The following is an 18,195-nucleotide window of genomic DNA, read 5'->3' as shown; positions in this document are numbered from 1 at the left end:
TCTATAAAGTAGGCAGAGAGCACTGCCTCATGTCACAGATGAGGCAGCTTGGAAGTGATCCTCCAGAGTGGCACCGTAAGTTGGGCTTGCCCTGTTTCTGGACTCCTGGTCTAGGACACTTGCTCCATGGGTATTCTTCCCAAACCTTGGGGGTAGAGGCTGGGGAGAAGTGGATCTGTCTTCAACAAGGCCTGTCTAGACCAAGCTTGGGAGTTCTAGAGATTCCCCACCCAGCCCTGTCTTCATTACAGGTACAGGGACAGGCAGTCATGGTGATAAGCAGTCAGTCCCAGCTGGGGTTGGTACAGGTGACCCCAGCATTTATTGCATTTCTCTGTTTGCCCTGCTGGCGGGGTGGGGCAGGGGCTGGGAGTAGGGAGAAGTGGCCCTTCACCTCCTGGGCAGCCCTGGACCACCCCAAGGTCAACAGGGCTCAGGCTTCTGGGGACAGTGAGGAGAGCACTGGACCTCAGTTAGGTCACTGTTTGTCTCTCTTTGAGCCTCGGTTTCCCTCTTTATAAACTGGAGATAATTATCTCCCTGCCCGCCTCACAAGGCTGTTTTGGGGGCTCAACTATCAATACATATTTTTATACAAACATGGTATCGCACAGCTGTGGGTCTCCAGGAGTCCCCAGTCCTGCAGCTGATGATCCTATAATGATTCAGTGATTCACTTGTTGGGCATGTCTTCTGGGCCTGGCTGTGCTAGCTGCTATGGGGGCTGAGATGAATAAAACCAGCCCCTGCCCTCTTGGGGTATGCAGCCTGCCAGTAGCTGTGCGCGCTGTAGTTTTTAATGGTCCTCCCAAGCTCATGCTGGCCGTCACACTCCTACTCAGCACCCTTCAAGGGCTCCCTGTTGCCTTCAGGCTGGCATCCGGACCCCTCAGTGCCTTGCACAGTCTGACCCTCTGTTCTAGCCAATCCTCTCGGGTCTCCTCTGTGCACTCAGGCTCCAGCCAGACGCCACTCACTGTCCCCTTCACACATGCTGTGGCTTTCCTTCCTCCATGCTTTGGCTGTGCTGTCCCTTCTGCCTGGTGCCTTCCTCCACCTCTGCCCTTGTGGATCCCACCCGCTTTTCAACCTTCAACCCATGTGCTGTACTTGAAACCCCCTCCTGATCACCCTAGCTAAAAGTACTTGCTTCTCCGCCAGAACTGTGCACCTACTGTGTGCGAGGCCTACTGTATTGGAGGCCTGTAACATATGGTGCCTTCTCTCTTCATGGCCTGGGAATGCCTTGGTGGCAGGGACCAGATTTATCCATCCTAGGTACCTGGGATGTGCAGGCACCTGGGCCCAGATAGACTCAGAGGAACGTGGTGCATCCCTCGGGGCCTCTGTGGCCAGTGCCACTTCCTCCTGCCTCTCGGGCCTGGGGATGCGGGCTAGGCCCAGAACATCTACTTGAAAAGCTCCCGAGTTATGGGCGGCTTTTCTGCTGAGGTGCTCACCACAGACATGGCCTTCCCTGCCCCTGGAGGCTCCACCAGGCTGAGGCGGGGGCGCCCAGTCACTGGCCACACATAACTCTCCCCAATGAATTGCACGGCATTCAGCAATTAGAGATTGATTATTTGGGGTACTGGTAGCTCTTCCATTATCGATTGGCGGAGGCGGGCCTAGCCAGCATTGGTGTGGGTCATCTGGGCCTGGCTGGGAGATTGTGATCATGGCCATTTGTTCCTGACCAGGAAGCTCCATAAACAAGAGTCAGAGAAAAGGAAGTGCAGGCCACCCTCTCTTTGATTTGCTCTCCCAGGGTTGGGATGTAAATTTGGGGAGGAGGGGGGATTGGGGTGAGTGGGGAGCTTTTGCTCACTCCCCCCTCCCTCTGTCCCCACCTTCTGTGTTCTGCTTCCAGTCTCTGCTGGCCCTGGGTCTCAGCTTTCCCGTCTGTTAAATGGGGATCTCAGTCTTTTTGTGGGATGACACTGTGCCTTTGAGTGAGATGGTCAGGCCATCACTGACTTGTCCTCACTTCTGCTAATGGGTGGGGGCATGTGAGGCTTGGAGAGAGTGGTGTCCTCCTGAGGATAGAGGTAGCATCACAGTGCCCAGCCCCAGGGCTGCTCTGCAGAAGGGACAGTGAGATAGTGGGTGGGAGCAGGGGGTGGGGTTGGTCGGAAGGCAACACTTGCCCCACTAAAGTGCTATGTCTGGCTTCTGAATGTGCTAAGGCTTCTAAATGTGGAGTTAGGACTCAGTGGAATTCGTGCGAAAGCAATTTCTAGGGAAACCACATAAAGGAGCTGGCAGGGGGGATGTTTAACCTACTTGAGAGACCTAGCTGCCTTTCAGGCTGGCCAGGAGCATGGGGTATTGTTTGTGGGGCTCCTGGCTCACATCACCAAGGTTTTTTTTTTTTTTTTTTTTTTTTAACATTTTCTTAGGAACATTTCCAAATATACAGAAAGGTAGAGGGGATAGTATAGGAAACCTCATATACCCTCACCTAGACTTAACAGTTGTTGACATTTTGCCACATTTTGCCTTATCTTTTTCCCCCAGAGTATTTTATTTATTTATTTAAAAAAAATTTTTTTTTCAACGTTTATTTATTTTTGGGACAGAGAGAGACAGAGCATGAGCGGGGGAGGAGCAGAGAGAGAGGGAGACACAGAATCGGAAACAGGCTCCAGGCTCTGAGCCATCAGCCCAGAGCCTGACGCGGGGCTCGAACTCACGGACCGCGAGATCGTGACCTGGCTGAAGTCGGACGCTTAACCGACTGCGCCACCCAGGCGCCCCTATCCCCCAGAGTATTTTAAAGTAAATTATAGACATCATGCCATTTCACCCCTAAATATTTCAGTATCCCTCCCCCCAAAATCAGAGAAAATTTCAGTCTAACCTTAAGTGGTCATATATTTCTTTTCATTTTATTTTGAGAGATGAAAATGCTGACAGATGAGGAGACTGAGCCCTGAGAGGTGGCCTGGCCTGTCCAAGGTCACAGAGCGGAGAGGGGGTGGGGAGGAGAGGTGGGGCCTGGGAGGTGGCTACAGGTGTCAGCCCAGGACTGGCAAGACAAGAGGGGAAAGGAGAGAGCATTGGTGGTCTGGAGTTAGGCAGGTGGCTGGAGCAGGATCCCCTTCTTTCCGGGGGGGGGGGGGGGGGATTCCTCTGGCTCAGGCTGGGGGTTTTGCTTGGAAACAGGAAGTGACTGTCTTTTAGGTTAATCTGCTCTCTTCCTTTTGTTTGCTGCGGGGATTAATCAGGAACTGCAGTGTCAGGAAAATCTAAGACAACTTCTTGTTTATTGTTTAATTTAGGAGAATGTTATCAGGCTCTGGCCATGCAGGCAAGGGGAGCTTTTGCTGGCACAAGAAGCAGGGCCACCTTGGTGAGGGGAGGGCTGGCCTGGCAGGAGGGTTTAGGGTCCCAGTCTGGACTCTCAGGGGGATCTGAGGGAACTGGGGTGTGTATGTCAGGGGTTTGGGGCTGAGCCTGAGATCTGGGCTGGGCTGAAGACCTTGTAGCTTCAGAACAGATGGGAAGTGAGGCGCGAGAGGGATGAGCTCCTGGGGTGTGTGCTGAAAAGGGGGAGAGTCCTGGCTGCCTGTAGGGGGAGGCCCTGGCTGCCTCTAGCCATACTGAGGAGCTGTCCTTCGCTCTCCTCTCTCCTGCCTGGGCCCAGTCTCTTCCCTGGGGAGGTTTGTACATGACGGGTGTCTTCTGCCAGCCTAGGGCAGGTGCAGGTCTCCTTGGGGTCAGGTGATACTGCCCCCAGCACCCGCACATGCTTGGAACTCCTTATTCTGCTGTTGGTGACTTAGTATTTCTTGAATCTGTGAGGGTCACGGAGGTCTCGGCTGTGGAATTGGAGAAAGTTGGAACTAGAAAGCAGCCTCAGAGGTGATCTCATTTTTGTTATAGGTTTCAGGAGGGGAAACTGAGGCACAGGGAGTGGTTATCCCTGTCTCAGGGCTTACAGTGAAAAGCACTGTAGAGCCCTGGCAGCAAGTCAGGTGTCTGACTGCTCAGTTTCAGGATTCCCTGCTTCTGGGCCCCCTGGGCTTGTGGTTCAGACAGACCAGTACTCCCCAGTGTGCAAAGGGGAGGAGGCGGGCCCAGCTGGGAAAGGGCCGTCCGTCATCCCTAAGATGGGCCCAGCTTCCCCTATTAGGATCTGCTTCCTTGTGTGTGTGCACTCTCACGAGCACAGGCACACGCACACCTAGTTACTTACCAGTGGGGAGAATGGATGTGCAGGTCAGGAAGAAGGCTTTAATGGGGGTGTCCTGAGGCTCAGCCATCCAGGGCTGGGACTGGCCTCCTCTTCTCTTCTCTTTGCCCCCACAATGAGGAGAGCCCCGATTTAGTGCCAGGCTTACTGTTGCCCTTGTTTCTTGAGGACAGGAAGTGGGGCAGAAGAGGCCCCTGGGAGAGAGGTGACCAGAGGGAAAGCGAGAGACAGAGACATCAAAACACTTTCTCATCCCTGGTCTATGGTCCTATGGAGCTACCAGACCTTCCATCAAGCCTGTGTATTCTCTGCAGTTGGGGAAGGAGAGGAAAACAACTCAACCTTGAACAAGTGGCTGGACCGGTGCTGCGTAACCTGGATCATGTCACCACCCCTCACGATACAATGAGGCAGGTAATAGGCCCCCTCTGCTCCAAGAGTGAGTCAGGGAGGACAGGGGATGGGCTGTTAGCCTGTCTGTGGCTGGACCTTCTGCCCCTGCCAGTGGAAAGTGGGCGGGGAAGGGTCATAGGAAGGAGGGCAGGTCCTTGCCGCTCCCAACCCCCGGTCTTTCCTCTGCTCTCTCAGTGCTGTAGGGGTCAGTTGAACACTGTGCTTGGAGTCCAGGGGACAGGTGGGACAGAACCCACTATATGTTCTCACAGTAACTATATGCTGGAACCTAGGCAGGGCACAGAAGAATGTTACCTTTAGTAGTGCACAGAACTGCCCTGCAAGTTCTGCGTATTATGGACTCCATTTTACAGATGAGGAAACTGAGGCTCAGAGGGTCACCTGATTGGTCAGTGATGGGACCAATGGGATGGGATTTGAGGCCAGAACTACCTGGCTTTTTGGACCCAGGTCCCAAAGACACCTGGTTTCTGCCCTTGGCTTTATCACCAAATGGTGTTCCCTGGGCCTTGGTGTTTGCCTTTGTCCAGTGGGGCTGGGAGGATGGTTGAGGGCTGTGCCGCAGCCATAGGCTGGAGGGGAGGCTGAGCCTTCTGTCACCTCAGGGTCTGGTAGGTGCTAAGGGTTCTGGTTGAGGCTTGCCGCTGTTCTTGGGGGGGAATCCTTCCTAAGCCAAGGGAAGTGAGAGGCTCCCTGGTGCTGTGGTGAGGGATTGGGCTTCTGGGTATAGGCGAAGCCCTTCAGAGCCTCCCACACCCTTTGCTCTTAGCTAGCGTGTGCCTTCTGTTTATCAGGTGACTGCAAGGTGGCAGGGGAGCCCATAGGCACATATGTGGGCCTTCCTGAGGCCTGGAGAGCCACGTTTGAGGATTGAGCATGAAGTAGGTCAGGTGTGAGTTCATTGAATACCTTCTGTTAGAATGCTGGGTGCTTTACATACATTACCTCACTTAAGCCTAAAAACAGCCCCATGAGATATGTACTATTACTATTCCCATTTAACAGATAAGGGAGCTGAGGCTCAGAGAGGTTTAGAGACTTGCAAAGATCACACAGCAATAGAGTGGAGGAGCTGGCATTTGAACCTGGAATGAACCAAGTCTGTATTGCTGCTAGGTGGAGGGTAGTTAGATTTCAGGAAGGGCCTCTGGTGGCTGTTCTATTTGGAGAGAGGAGGCCAAGGGTCAGGTGAAAGGTCCAGGTGAGGAAGGGGTGGTTCAGAGTTGAGGCCTGGTGGGGGAGTCCAGCATCCTGCCTAGAGTTGTCTGTCTTTGGCTCCTCAAACCTGCCTTAACTCCCCCTCAGGGGAGTGGTGCGCATTCCTTATGGTTCCCGATCAGGCAAAGGCCTGGAGGTGGGACTGTGCAAGGCTCCTCAGAAACACGGCAGCGTGCCATGCCTGGAGCATCTGGAGACGAGGCTGGAGCGGGGCCCAGGCTGTGCAGGCCTCCAGTGTCGGCCTGGAACAGAGGATGTTCTCTAGAATTTGAGCGGGGCCAGGTCTGAGGCTTGGAGGGATGGCTCTCTGGTGGCTGGGGCTGGTTAGAGGCCATGGGCCATGGGGGGCGGGGAAGGGGTGAGAGAGCAGAGGGCATCTGGAGGCTTCTCCCCTCCTTGCTCAGAGCCCCTGTCAATGTAGGCCCAGGGGGTGGTTCATCTTTCCCTGTCTCCGTTCTTTGCTTTCCCTTTCTCTGCCTCCCAGAGCGGGGAGTGAGAGTGGGGAGCCGGGGGTCCCTCGCCCCTCCCAGGCCCCTCCCTTGGAGGCTGTAAATATTTTATCTCCACCATCTTTGCTGCGGAAATTGCTGCTTTTAACACCTTTTTTTCCTTTTGCTTGATACAAACGAATGCTGGAAAAATTCTGTGCTGGGCGCTCACTCTGTCGCTTCTGCTTGTGCCCAGAGTCCCCTCCAAAAACTCTAATTGCTTTTAAGCTGCGATAGTTGGCAAAAGCAATTTTCTTTACATTATGGAGAAAGGGGGAAAATCCACCACATTTTCTTCTTCCTTTTTTTTCTAACCTTTCGTTTTGAGTTCCTCCTCACGGCTGCTGAGGTTCTGGGAGAGAAATGGAGCAGAGAGAGATGTGGGCGGGGAAGCAGAAGCACCCTTGGAGAGGGCCTTTGGCCATGCTGGTCCTCAGTTTCCCCATCTAGAAGGTGGCTGTATGTCCATTCATTCGTTCAACAGACACTCCCTGAGTACGTCCCCTGGAAGCGGCTTGAGAGCAGGGGCTACCTCTGTTTTTGCTGCCGCATCCCCCCACCCGGCACAGAGCCTGACACATAGTAGGTGCTCAGTTAAGATCAGTTGACTGGATCCATGGCTCTACTTTGAGCCAGGCACTCTGCCAAGCCCTGGGAGTGCACGGGGTGAATCAGATGCAGCCCCTGGCCACAAGAGCTCACTGATTGGACAGAATCCCCCAGATGAGCATGTTTACGGTGTTACTGAGTCCTAACACACGTGGGTACTGGGTTCTTAGGAGCACAGCATAGGGCTGGCCAGGGGAGTCTGGAACAGCTGCCCAGAGGAGGCCCTAGGCTGCATCTTGAAGAGGGGAAAGGTGTTTGACAGGTGAACTGAGGCCAAGGAGGATGGGATTCCAGACAGGAAATAGCATGTGCCAAGATGAGGGGTGGTGAGCCTAGAGCTGAGGGTGGGGTCAGGCCAGGGAGGCGAGGCTGCCCAGTGGGCCTGAATTGCCTGGAAGAGCTTTCCATGGAGGTGGGGAGTTTGGACGTGATCTCAAGGGCACGGGGGAGCCCTGGAAGGGTTCTGAGCAGAGGATATGTGAGGATGATCTCTTTGGCTCCACAGGAGGCGTGGGAGAGGAGGGAGTGCTGGCTGGGAGCCTGGTCCTGGCGAGCCGATGGGGAAAGGGAGGGTGGCAGTGTGATTTTGAGACAGACAAGACAGAGGACCCAAATCCTAGTGCTGATCTCCTCTGCTTGCGAGAGGCACCCCAGGCCTGGAGCCCGGGGTGAGGGTCCCCCCGTACACGCGTCCAGTTCATAGTCCTCTGCCACCATAGTCTGTCAGGTTGGCTTTGCTCTCGGTTCCTCAAGGCATACAGCCCTTTACAGTGTAGAAAGCCCGCTCACCTCTGACCCCTCAGGAGATCTCAGAAACCATCCCCTGAGGTGGCAGGACAGGTGGCCGTTTCCCACTGCCAGCTATAGGACAGGTTTGCCCCAGCATTCTGCGGACAGGTGGAGATGGGCTGGGCGTTTGAACTCAGGTCGTGGGGCCCCTGGATGGCTGCCCCACCACCTCTGTGGAGCTCTCCTCTGCCCCCAGCCCTCCACCCCTCCCCTTCTAAGCCCCGTGCTCTTTCCCTGTTTGCAGAGCATGTGGGGCTTTTCAAAAGCATTAATGATAGAAAATAAATTGGAATCGGAGAGGAATCATCGCCGGGCATTCTCGGAGGGCCGCCTCTGCCCTCGCGTCTCTCAGCCATATTGAAGCCGGCAGCCAGACTGGAATATGAATGAGTCCGGGGCCAGCATTGCTCTTAATCTGTCGGGGAGCCCTCCCTGGCCAGACGGCACTCACCAGCAGCAAAGCTGTTTGCAATGAGGCCCCAGCGGCTGTGGGGCATCACCAACCAGGACTGATTTCTCTGGGATGGAGTCACAGTCCATTGCTGCAGCGGAGGGGCAGAGGGGGCCTCTGTTAGAGACGCAGCACTGAGGCCATGCCTGGGGTGGGGTCAGGCATCCATGCCTGGGCTGGGGAAGGGGGGTCATATGAAACTGCCAGTAGCTCTTCAGGGTCTGGATGCCTCATCTGGGTGTTCAAGGCCCTGTGTGAACTTGACTGGCTTTGTCCTGTCTCCTCCAGGAAGCCTTCCTTAATCACTGCCCAGCCCACCTGGGTTTTCTATTTTTGAGCCTCTTGTGGCCCCTGGAGCAGTCACAAACCTAGTGCCTGAAGGGGACAGGACAGTCGTGAGGGGAGCATGCTGACTGTGAGACAGTAAGGAGGGGTAGAGACTGGCGGTGTGAAGGCACAGGAGCCACCTGTTTGGGAGCCCCGCAATGGGTGCTTTCATCCTCGAAGCAGCAGGGAGGGTGAGCCCTGGTCTCCTTACTGACACGGGTGTGGGCCGGGCACCTAGGCAGGCTTCCTGTACAGCATCGGGGGCTCGGGGACCTGGGAAGTAACTCAGGGCAGGCTTCTCACTTAGGGATGGGGAAACTGAGGTCCACAGATGGGTGGTTAGGAAGGGCCCCCTGTTCTGCTCTAAGCACACTGTACATCCATGCTCTCATAACCCTCACAGCAGGAGGAGGAGGGCAGGGTTTTGTACCTTAAGAGGAGGAATCCAAGGCTCAGAGTGGCTGGATCCAGGGGGACACTTTAGGCCTGTGTTTGAGTCAGCTTGTTGGAGCCCCAGTGCCAGCTGCCTCTTTCTGGCAGCGTTATGGGGTGCTGAGGTGTGCACGGAGTTGCCTGAGGGGGCCAAAGCACATTTGTGCCCAGAGTGAGCCTAGCTAGGGGCAGGAAGTCTGGGTTCCTGGCCCAGGTCTGCCACCAGCTTCCTGTGTGACCTAGGTAGAGGGCTTTCTCTGTGTCTCAGTTTCTCCCTGGAGGGGTCAGAGTGAGTTTGGTGGGGGGCAGAGCTAGTGGCCTTGGCCTGGCTGCCAGCTCTTCTCAGTGCTTCCATCCAGCCCCTGGGCTCCTTTGGCCCCAGGCCAGGCTCATAATGAAACCTCTCACTTCTGTCCTTTTTGGGGTCACTGTCATGCAGGAGATGGTGACTGTGGCATACCAAGAAGGGCTTGGGCTCTGCAGGCCCTGTTAGCAGTATGGGGTAGTCAGGGCAGCCTGTTCCCTACCGACGGTGGGAAGAGAGACTCAGGCCACCACCAGGTGGGAGGACTGCCCCAATTCAGGACTCTACACTCAGCTCTGTAGTCTGGAGCCTCACCCCTGCATGACCTTGGCACTTCCTTCACATGCTCAGAGGGGACTCACAGGGACATCTTGTATAGTCCTGGGGTGTAAGATAGGATAAGCCAAGGCCCAGAGAGTCTGAGAATGAGACTCAGGGTTGCCATTCACTCACTCTGATATCTCTGGCTCCAGCCTGTGCTCTTACTCCTCTATAATGGGGAGCTCACCCCCTCCCAAGGCAGCCCTGCCCTGTACATGAGTGAGGTTTGTTCCCCTCCCCTACCATGTGCATAAATTCACATCTAATTGTATGCAGCTTCAAGGCTCACAGACTCCTAAATCCCCACTCCCTGGGGACCCCAGTTAGAAACTCCTGCTTTAATCACTCCCCATGTGACTTAATGTCATCTGTCATGCTGACCTAGGACAGGAAGCTAGGCCGTATTCTTTCTGCTCTACCCTGTGAAGGTGCCACTCTGTGCCTGGGGTTGAGCGCTGTGATAACCCATTCATTCTTTCCACAGACATTGGTCCTGATGCCTTGTCTGTGGCAAGCCTGGGCTGGGCTCTGGGTGCAGAAGGGAGCAAGACCTACCCCCTGCCCCTGGGAAGTCACAAGTGTCAGCACTCACAGCTTGGGGGGTCAGGGCAGGACAGAGGTGCTCCCACCCCAGCCTGTCGGGGAAGGCTTCTTGGAGGACACTGGGAACTGGTCAGGGAGGGAAGACATCCCTGCAAAGGAAGCAAGTGCAAAGCCTTGGAGTTCTGTGTCTGTCAGGGTGGCAGACAGCCCAGTCTGCTGAGGGTAGGGGAGCATTGGGAGGCACTGGGGCAGGCGTGAGGCTAAGGGCCATCTGGGGATGGGTCTCTGGTTTTTGCCAACTGCTCCTGGCCTGTCTGCAGGCCTGCTGGCTGCCTACGTGCCCTAACACACACGCACGCATGCGCGCGCGCGCGCACACACACACACACACACACACACAAGCTCACCGACTCTAAATGCAGACATGACTACACACACGCCCTCCACAGTTCACCTCCATCGGCCACACGAACCTCCCTCTCTCTGAGCACTACACACCTGCACACACCAGGCCCCTCTGCGTGTACCCGTGGGCTCATCCATCCTTTCTGTTTGTACGGAGAACCCTGTAAGAGCCCAGAGCTGAGCCTCAAAGTCCCCTCCCCTGGAGTTTTTTTGCAAAGGTCTCTTCCATGTTGCCCTCACCCTCTGGGCTCCCCTGAGCCTCAGCCTAGGGTTTCCCAAGACTGTGGTGTCCCAGGGTTTTCTGGTCACCAAGGGAAACCTCCCATGCTAGCTCAGGAGGGCCAGAGCCCTGCTGAGGAGCCAGAGGTGCTGGCTTTAGCCCTGCACCATCTGGATTGTCTGTGTGGCCTTGGGCAACCTTATCTATCGGCCTTGGTTTGGGGGAGTGGGGATATGGGCTGCATGCTCTCCAGCCTAGGTTCTCAAACTGGTCCTGGAGCCTGGTGTCCAGGAAGGTGCCTGGGGGCTTTGGGGGCAGGGGTGGGGCTGGATAGGTCCCTTTGTTTTCAACCACAGCAGGGCTGCTTAGATCTGCATTTTATATTAGGGTCCAGGCAGGATATAAAGGAAAAACCCATTACCTCTTTATTGATTTTGTTTTTCTGATTACAAAAGAAAATCCAGCAACACGTTTGTGGATAAGAGCCCATGAAAGCCCCTTCATCCCTCTTCTAGGAGATGTTCACTGTAACATCTGGATATTGTCCTCCAGCCTTTTGGGGCATATACCAACAAATTGCTGTTTATAAAAATGGGCTCATTTTGAAATAGCATTGTACAGCTTGAATTTTTTCACATTGTTATACATAGACATGCCTTTTTCCGTCAAATGGCTGCAGAGTATTCCGTAGTATAGATGTGCTATATTTTATGTGAACATTCCCTTATTGATAAGCATTTAGGTCATTTCCAATTTCTTTTTTACTCTTACCAGCAATATTGCTATGAGCATCCTTGGATATTTATACCTAACTGTCTGTGCTATAGTTTCTGTAGGAGAAGCTCCTAGAAGTGGGATTACTAGTTTGTAGGGTGTGTGGGTTTAAAATGTTACTCAATATTGCCAAATTACCCTTCCAAAGGTTGAGCCAATTTCCCCTCCTTCCAGTGGTCTATGAGTGTTCATTTTCCTACATCCTTGCCAGCACTGGTTGTTATCAATCATTTTAATTTTTCCCAATCTGATGGGCAAAAAATGGTATCATGTCATTTTCATTTGCATTTCCCTGATTGCTAGCGAGATAGAACATCTTTTCATACGTTTATTGGCCAATTTACTTTTTCCTCTGTGGATTTCTAATTCACTGCCAATTTTCTCTTCTTCTGTCTTTTTTCTTATTGATTTGTAGGGGCTCTTTGTATATTAGTGATATTTTCTTCCAGTGTCTCACTTGCCTTTTAACTTGTTTATAGCGTCTTTTGCTGTACAGATGTTTTACGTGTTTATGTACTTGGGTTTATCAAATTTTCACTTTATGGCTTCTGGATTTAATGTCTGGCATAGAAAGGCTTCCCCCACTGCATAAGATTTCATTTCAAATAAGAATTTTATTGCTGAAAAATCTTTGCAGAGCTCCAGTTTGTAGGCTTCTCCTGGCAGCTGCAGCGCTGGCTCTGGGGGAGGGAGGGACAGCCTGTCTGTCCTTTCTTTTTCATTACTGCTGTTCCTTCTGTCTGTCTGGCTTCGGGGTCACGGTCACTCTGTGTCTCTTTGGACCTCTGTCTCTTATGTGGTCTTCTCCCTGGCCAGGGTCTCTCCCTGGCCAGTACTTTCTGTGTCTCTACTGTTTTTCTATCCCCAGCTGTTTCCCAATGGACAACGGTAATTAGGGACGTGGGATAGCGGCTGTGGCAGTCCTCAGCGGTTTGGAAGGCAGTCAGGGAATGTACCCTGCCGCTCCCCCCAGCCTAGCCCCAAGTCTGTTGGGCCAGTGGAGCAGACCCTGGCCCAGTTCTCTCTTTCAGACACACTCATTTCCTGCTGGGAGCCTTAGGGCAATCTCTGAGCCAATCTAAATCCCTCCTCCACCAGGAAGCCTTCCTGGATACCTCCTTCTTCTGCTTCCACAGTCCTAGACCTGGCCTCTCTTTGTCCTCACTGGTCTTTCCCCATTCTGCCTTCTAAGCACTGAGCTACGTGGGGCCACCTCCCAGGATCTCGGTTTCCACCTGGGTAAAATAGGTCCTGGGAGTCTGTACCAGCTGCTGAGAGGCATGGCCCATGTGGGATACAGCCAAGCTCTGGGAAGGTGTCCCCTCTTGCCCTTTCAGTACTAGCCCGCCACCAAAAAACGAACAAAGAAACAAAAAAACAACCAGGCACCACAGGGGAGAATTTTCATGTTGCTGACAGAGAGATGGGGACTTAGTTCCACAAGGGTGATGACTGATGGCTAGGGCTCCCTATTTTCTGCCCAGCGCAGGGCCCTAAGCCCAGTGCGAGGCCTGGCTTGGGGAGGTACCTAGGAAAGCAAGAACAGTGCAGGAAGATGCTGAGCCTGGGGGAGGAGGAGGGCAAGCAGAGCATGGCATTCTGGGAGCTCCTTCTGTGTAGCGAGGCGTTTTCCTCGTGATTCCTTATACTAGGGACTGGAGGTGCTCATGGGAACACCCCCATCACCTCCTGGTGACGAGGGCCCCAGGTGGGCTCAATATTGCCTCACCCTGGAGACCTCTGTATAGGGCTGTAGGGAGGGTCTGGGCGGAGGTAGCAGCTGGGAGACAAGTCAGGAAAACCTGGAGTCTCCTTGAAACATGGCTCAGAAGCGTGTCACTGAAATCCGTGAGGTAACCTTCTCTGGGCTCCTGCAGCCTTCTGGACTTCTGTCCCACACCTTCCTCAAGCCCATGATGGCCCATCCTAGAGGGTGGGAGTGGTGTACTTTACGTCTCTTTATCCCAAATCACCAAGCAGAAAATAGGCACTACCAAAAGTAGAATGAATGAATGAATGAATGAATGAATGAATGAATGAAAAGCTGGGTGTGTTGTGTAGAAGGTTCAAGTCTGGGGAAGAGGAGACCTGGGTTCTGGGCTTGACTATTCGGCTGACTTGCTGGATGACCCCTCACCCTCATTGAGCCCCATGTCCTTATCTGTTCAGGGGGTGTGGGTCTCTCAAGCTCTGTGGTCCTGTGGCTGTGTCGGCCAGAGCAGGCGCATGCCTCCATGTCTCTCTCTCTCTGTCTCTCCCTGGCTAGTGCTGCCCTCTTTGGTGGCAGTTTGCTCAGCACCTGCTGGGTGCTGCCCCGTAGCATGGAGCCCACTTTGGCAGCACCTTGGGATAGTGGTTTCCGTGGAAGTCTCGCGTCCCCAGGGTGCGTGGCAATTCTGTTGAACACACAGACGTCTGGTTCCCATGACTCCCTGGGCTCCACTGAATGGGCAGGAAGCCAGGAGGGCCGGTGGGAAGCCCCCACCTCTGTGGTGGTCTCCTTTGCCCCCTCTGTTGTGAGGCCTGCAGCCAGGATTTCATGTCCTTCCTGGAAGTTGACGCACAGGCAGGCCCCGGGGCCTGGAGAGCTCGTGGCTCCCACCGCATCTCCCTGCCCCAAATCATTGTCATGCTCTGCCTGTGGTCCCATTTCCATAGCAACTCCTCGTGATGCCACTGAGGAGAGGGGGAGCTTCAGGAAGGTGTGGGGAGAAGGAGCAGGAGGCCCATTCATCATCGTGGAACATGGCAGCTGGGGGCTTGGGGTGGTGCTGTGGGGATGGCTTGCCCCACCAGCTCAGGTGGAACTGGGCTCAGGGCCGCCAGCCAGGTGGTCTGGAGGCCTGCCAGGACCAGGGCTGCCCGAGTTGGCTTGTGCCAGTCTACCTGGAGCCAGCTTGGGCAGCCACCGAGGGCACCCCTGCCTGGCTGGACGTGGCTCAGAGGACCCAGGCCTGGGGAAATGCCTTGGTTCTGGTTACCCGTCTGTCCCAGGCTGACACCACTGAGTCCTGCCTTGTCCTCCAGGAACAGCAGCCTTTGGAAGGCACCGCTGGGGCTTGCTGGCAGCAGGGGGCATGGTTTGGGGCTGCTGAATGTGGGGCTAGGCAGCTCCCCTGTTATCGGCTCTACCTGCCTGTAGCTGTGTTGTCAGGTCAGGAAAGCCAAAGTGGGCCCAGAAGCCAGCTCAGTGCCCATTTCTCCGCCTCATGCTAGAGGAGACGTTTGCAGCCCATGAAACAAGAAGACTCTTGGCTGCAAAGAGTCCTCCCATCTTCACATGAAGGTGAGAAATTCCACCATTCACATCCTAGACTTGATGGAATGTTGATTTTGGGAGGGACCCAGGGGCCTTTGCCGACTTCTGCCCACATGATGACAGCCACCTCCCCCCCTGCCCCCCCCCCCCCCCATCCATCCGGAAGGACTTGTGAGTCCTCCTGGGGACTGAGGCCTGTGCTGGACAGCGCCATATGGTAACCAAGAGGGAAAGGAGGAGCCAGCCTGGGAAGCACGGAGCTGCCGCTCCTAGCGAGGGCTGCTGGGAGCCAGGCCACGTTAGATGCCAGCTTTCTGCATTTCCCTTCCACCATCGCAGGGCTGTAGCCACTGCTGGGCGCCACTTGCACTTGTGTTTTCCTAATTCTTGTCTTTGTGTTGACTCATGTTTGAAGGTGGGTTTCCCAGTGCTCCCCAAGCCACATATCCATGAAGTCACAGCTGTGATGTGCTGTTATTATTATTATTAATACATGGAAGAATAAACAGATAGCTGTGAAAATAAAAACATTTGTCTGTGTACCACCTAGAATCCCTTTGCTCTTGCACTCACAGTGGCAGATGTCCCACACTTTGAGAAGCACCGATCAGATGGAAACCTCTTGGTAGCAGCTCAGAAAGGGATTCGGGGATTCACCTGAGAGGTCGAGGAACCTGACACTGGGGCGGAAACTCAGCCTACGCCTCACAGGGAGAGCTGCCTCCTTGGACTCCCAGCCTGAGTCCTGTGTCTGGGGGCCTTGCCAAGGAGACAGAACCCCCTAGTGCCCTCCCTGACTCGTGGAAGTGGCCCTTGGAGAATGGTGAGGGAATAAAGCAGCAGAGGCTGGGGAAGGAAAGGATGGTGGGTGGGTGGGAGCTGCAGAGGGTCCTTGGGAACCAGGAGGCTGAGGCTTAGGCTCCAGGAGATGCCCCCTGGTGCTCTACCCGCACCCGTCTGCGGGGCCAGCCTCTAGGCCGGCCTCCTGGGCCAGGCTGGGAAGGCAGGCGGGCTCTGGCACTGGCTGGGCACCACGGTGTGCCAGGCCGTGTGCCCCCATCTCTGTTTATCTTCCCAGTGGACCAGGTGGGATGACTGGTGTCCCCATTTTACAGATGAGGGAAGTGAGGCTCAGAGACCTGACTGTCCCAAGGTCTTAGAGCCAGCGGGTGGGAAAGCATATTCAGAGCCCCTCCCCCCACTTGGAGCCAGAAACCCCATCATTCCCAGAGCCCCACCTGCCCCAGCTGGTGGTATATGAGTGTGTGTGTGTGTGTGTGTGTGTGTGAGAGAGAGAGAGAGAGAGAGAGCACTGTGTAAATTCCAGTGTGTGAGTGATGTATAAATGTGTCAGTAAGTGTATGTATGTATACATGTGAGAGCATGTATGTACGTAAGCATGAGTACGAATGTGTCAGCGAGTGAGAGCACATGTGCACGCGCACGTGTGCGCGATGTATGTTTATTGCCCGGCCAGGTGTAATCAGACCCATTGGTGTGCATGGCCCCCTGCTGCTCCCTAGAATTGTCCCCTGCTGCCTGGCTGTGGCTGACAGCTCATCTCTTTCTCCCACAGCCTCCTGTGCCCACAGGCCCTGAGGCTCCGGTGCCCACAGGCAAAGAGGGCGACTGAGTCAAACCCAGGCTGACCCCAGCCCATTTGCATTCCCCAAACGCCTGCCTGACCTGAGGTAAGAAGCCACTGTGGGCCGCAGGGCAGAGTGGGGGTGGCATGGGCCATGGGGGCAGATATGGGGTCCCCAAGGGAGAGGCCGTAGGGAGGCTGTGGAAAAGTAGTCTTTCTTGGGGTGTCCCCGTCTCTCTGGCCCCACATGAAGTCGGGTCCGGGAGGTTTGATCAGGTAGTGCCACCTTCTGTTAGCCCTTGCTATGGCAGGGCTCTGTCCGCTAGCTCAGAAGCCTGGAATGTTCTTCTGAGTGTCGTGGGTTCATGGACGCACTGGCTAATGGGTTCCCGTGTTGTGTGGGAGGTCACTAATGGTGAGCGGAAGGGATTGTCCTTGGTTCTGTCACATTGTTGACCAAATGTGTGCATGACTTCAGGTCAGGAGGGAGCAGGAGCGTGTGGATTGAGACTGGGTCCAAGAAACTGTCAAGAGGAGCTGGTACTGGCTCCAACATGTGGACTTTAAACTGACCTCCAAGCCAGAGTCCGCGCACAGATCCAGACACCTTCGGGGCAGGCTGAGGCTCAGTGCCAGTCGTGTGCATGTGACAAGTACTGGCAGCCAGGTGACCTTGGCTTTGTGTGAGCAGTGCGGGTGGCCACTTGGATTGCATCATGAGGAGCAGGACATTCAGAATGTGGGAGGTGATAGGCCCTCCCACTGTGTCCCAGGTGGGGTAATATGGAGAAACTACAGCAAGTGCTGAGGGGGAAGGAAGGAGCTGGGTTGCTGCTTGACCTGACTCCTGGCTTGCTTGTGACCTTGGGCGAGTGACTTCTCCCCTTTATCTGGGCCAATCTGCTGCTGTTCTTGACAGGCTTCTGGGACCCATGAGAAAGCTGCTGAGGGACTTTGCTAAACAGAAGGAATGCTAGGGAAAGGCTGGGGGCAGCAGGCTGGACTGGACCGTTATCATTATTTTCAGAGGAAGGAGATCCAGAGGCTCTGTAGGGCAGTGGGCCTCGAACCCCTTCTCCTGAAGGATTAGGTGAAAGTCGTGGTGCGGCTGAGGCTCAGCCAACACTGTCCTCCCACCCAGGAAGCTGGTGAGGTGTGGCAGGAAGTGGACAGCCGGATTTCCTTCCAGAAACTAGGCCTTGCTTTGAAGTCCAGTTGTCTCTATCAAGAGATTCTTGCTAATCAGTCAGTTCTGAGTGGAATGAGAAGCTAATCAGCCCCCCTGGTTTAACCTGTAATTGCTGCTGGGAGATGGGGAGAAGGATGTGGTCAGGGTTCTCCGCAGGGCCACCACGGGCGATGGGAGGGGTGTGGGCACGGGTGGCAGAGAGGCCGGGCTTTGCCCCTAGCCTCGTCAGGGGCCACAGTATCCTTCTTGCTGCCCAGGGGGACGGCACCGGGCACCAGGAAGCTCAGCGGGCAGAGATACACTAAGAAATGAATGCAAGGAGGAGGAGGGGAGGCCTGGGCTGAGCCTTGAAGGCTAACGGGTTCTTTTAAAATGTTCTATTTTCCTGATTATTCAAAACAAAACAAAACAACACAACACAACAGCACGTTCTCTATAGAAAATGTGAGTATTTGGGTGTTTTGCCTGTCAGTCTTTTACCAAATATGTATTGGTGACATAAATGGGATCAGACTGTACTTACTGTTTTCTAACCTGCCTTTTGTACTTAATACTATACCAAGCTCATTTTCCCATCATGAAATACTCTCTGTAATGTGATTTTTAATGGCAGCGTAATGTTCCAGCCTGTGTGTGGTATCTCTTGTGTAACAGTTCTATTACATATTTTGA

At 54.4% G+C, this 18,195-nt stretch overlaps 1 protein-coding gene across 1 annotated transcript in view; it reads left to right on the top strand.

The window, feature by feature from the left end:
- LOC122468002 overlaps positions 1–18,195 on the top strand; it is a 121,187-nt gene that overhangs the window by 7,000 nt on the left and 95,992 nt on the right. Inside the window, exon 5 of the mRNA XM_043554506.1 lies at positions 16,326–16,440. Coding sequence (XP_043410441.1) covers positions 16,326–16,382 — 57 coding nt within the window. The 3' untranslated portion in view covers positions 16,383–16,440. The remainder of the gene's footprint in view (positions 1–16,325; positions 16,441–18,195) is intronic.

This window comes from Prionailurus bengalensis, chromosome B3, assembly GCF_016509475.1.
Source record: "Prionailurus bengalensis isolate Pbe53 chromosome B3, Fcat_Pben_1.1_paternal_pri, whole genome shotgun sequence".
In the NCBI taxonomy this organism is placed as follows: domain Eukaryota; kingdom Metazoa; phylum Chordata; class Mammalia; order Carnivora; family Felidae; genus Prionailurus; species Prionailurus bengalensis.
Note: the sequence above shows the minus strand (reverse complement) of the source record. Positions and strands in the feature narration are given on the sequence as shown.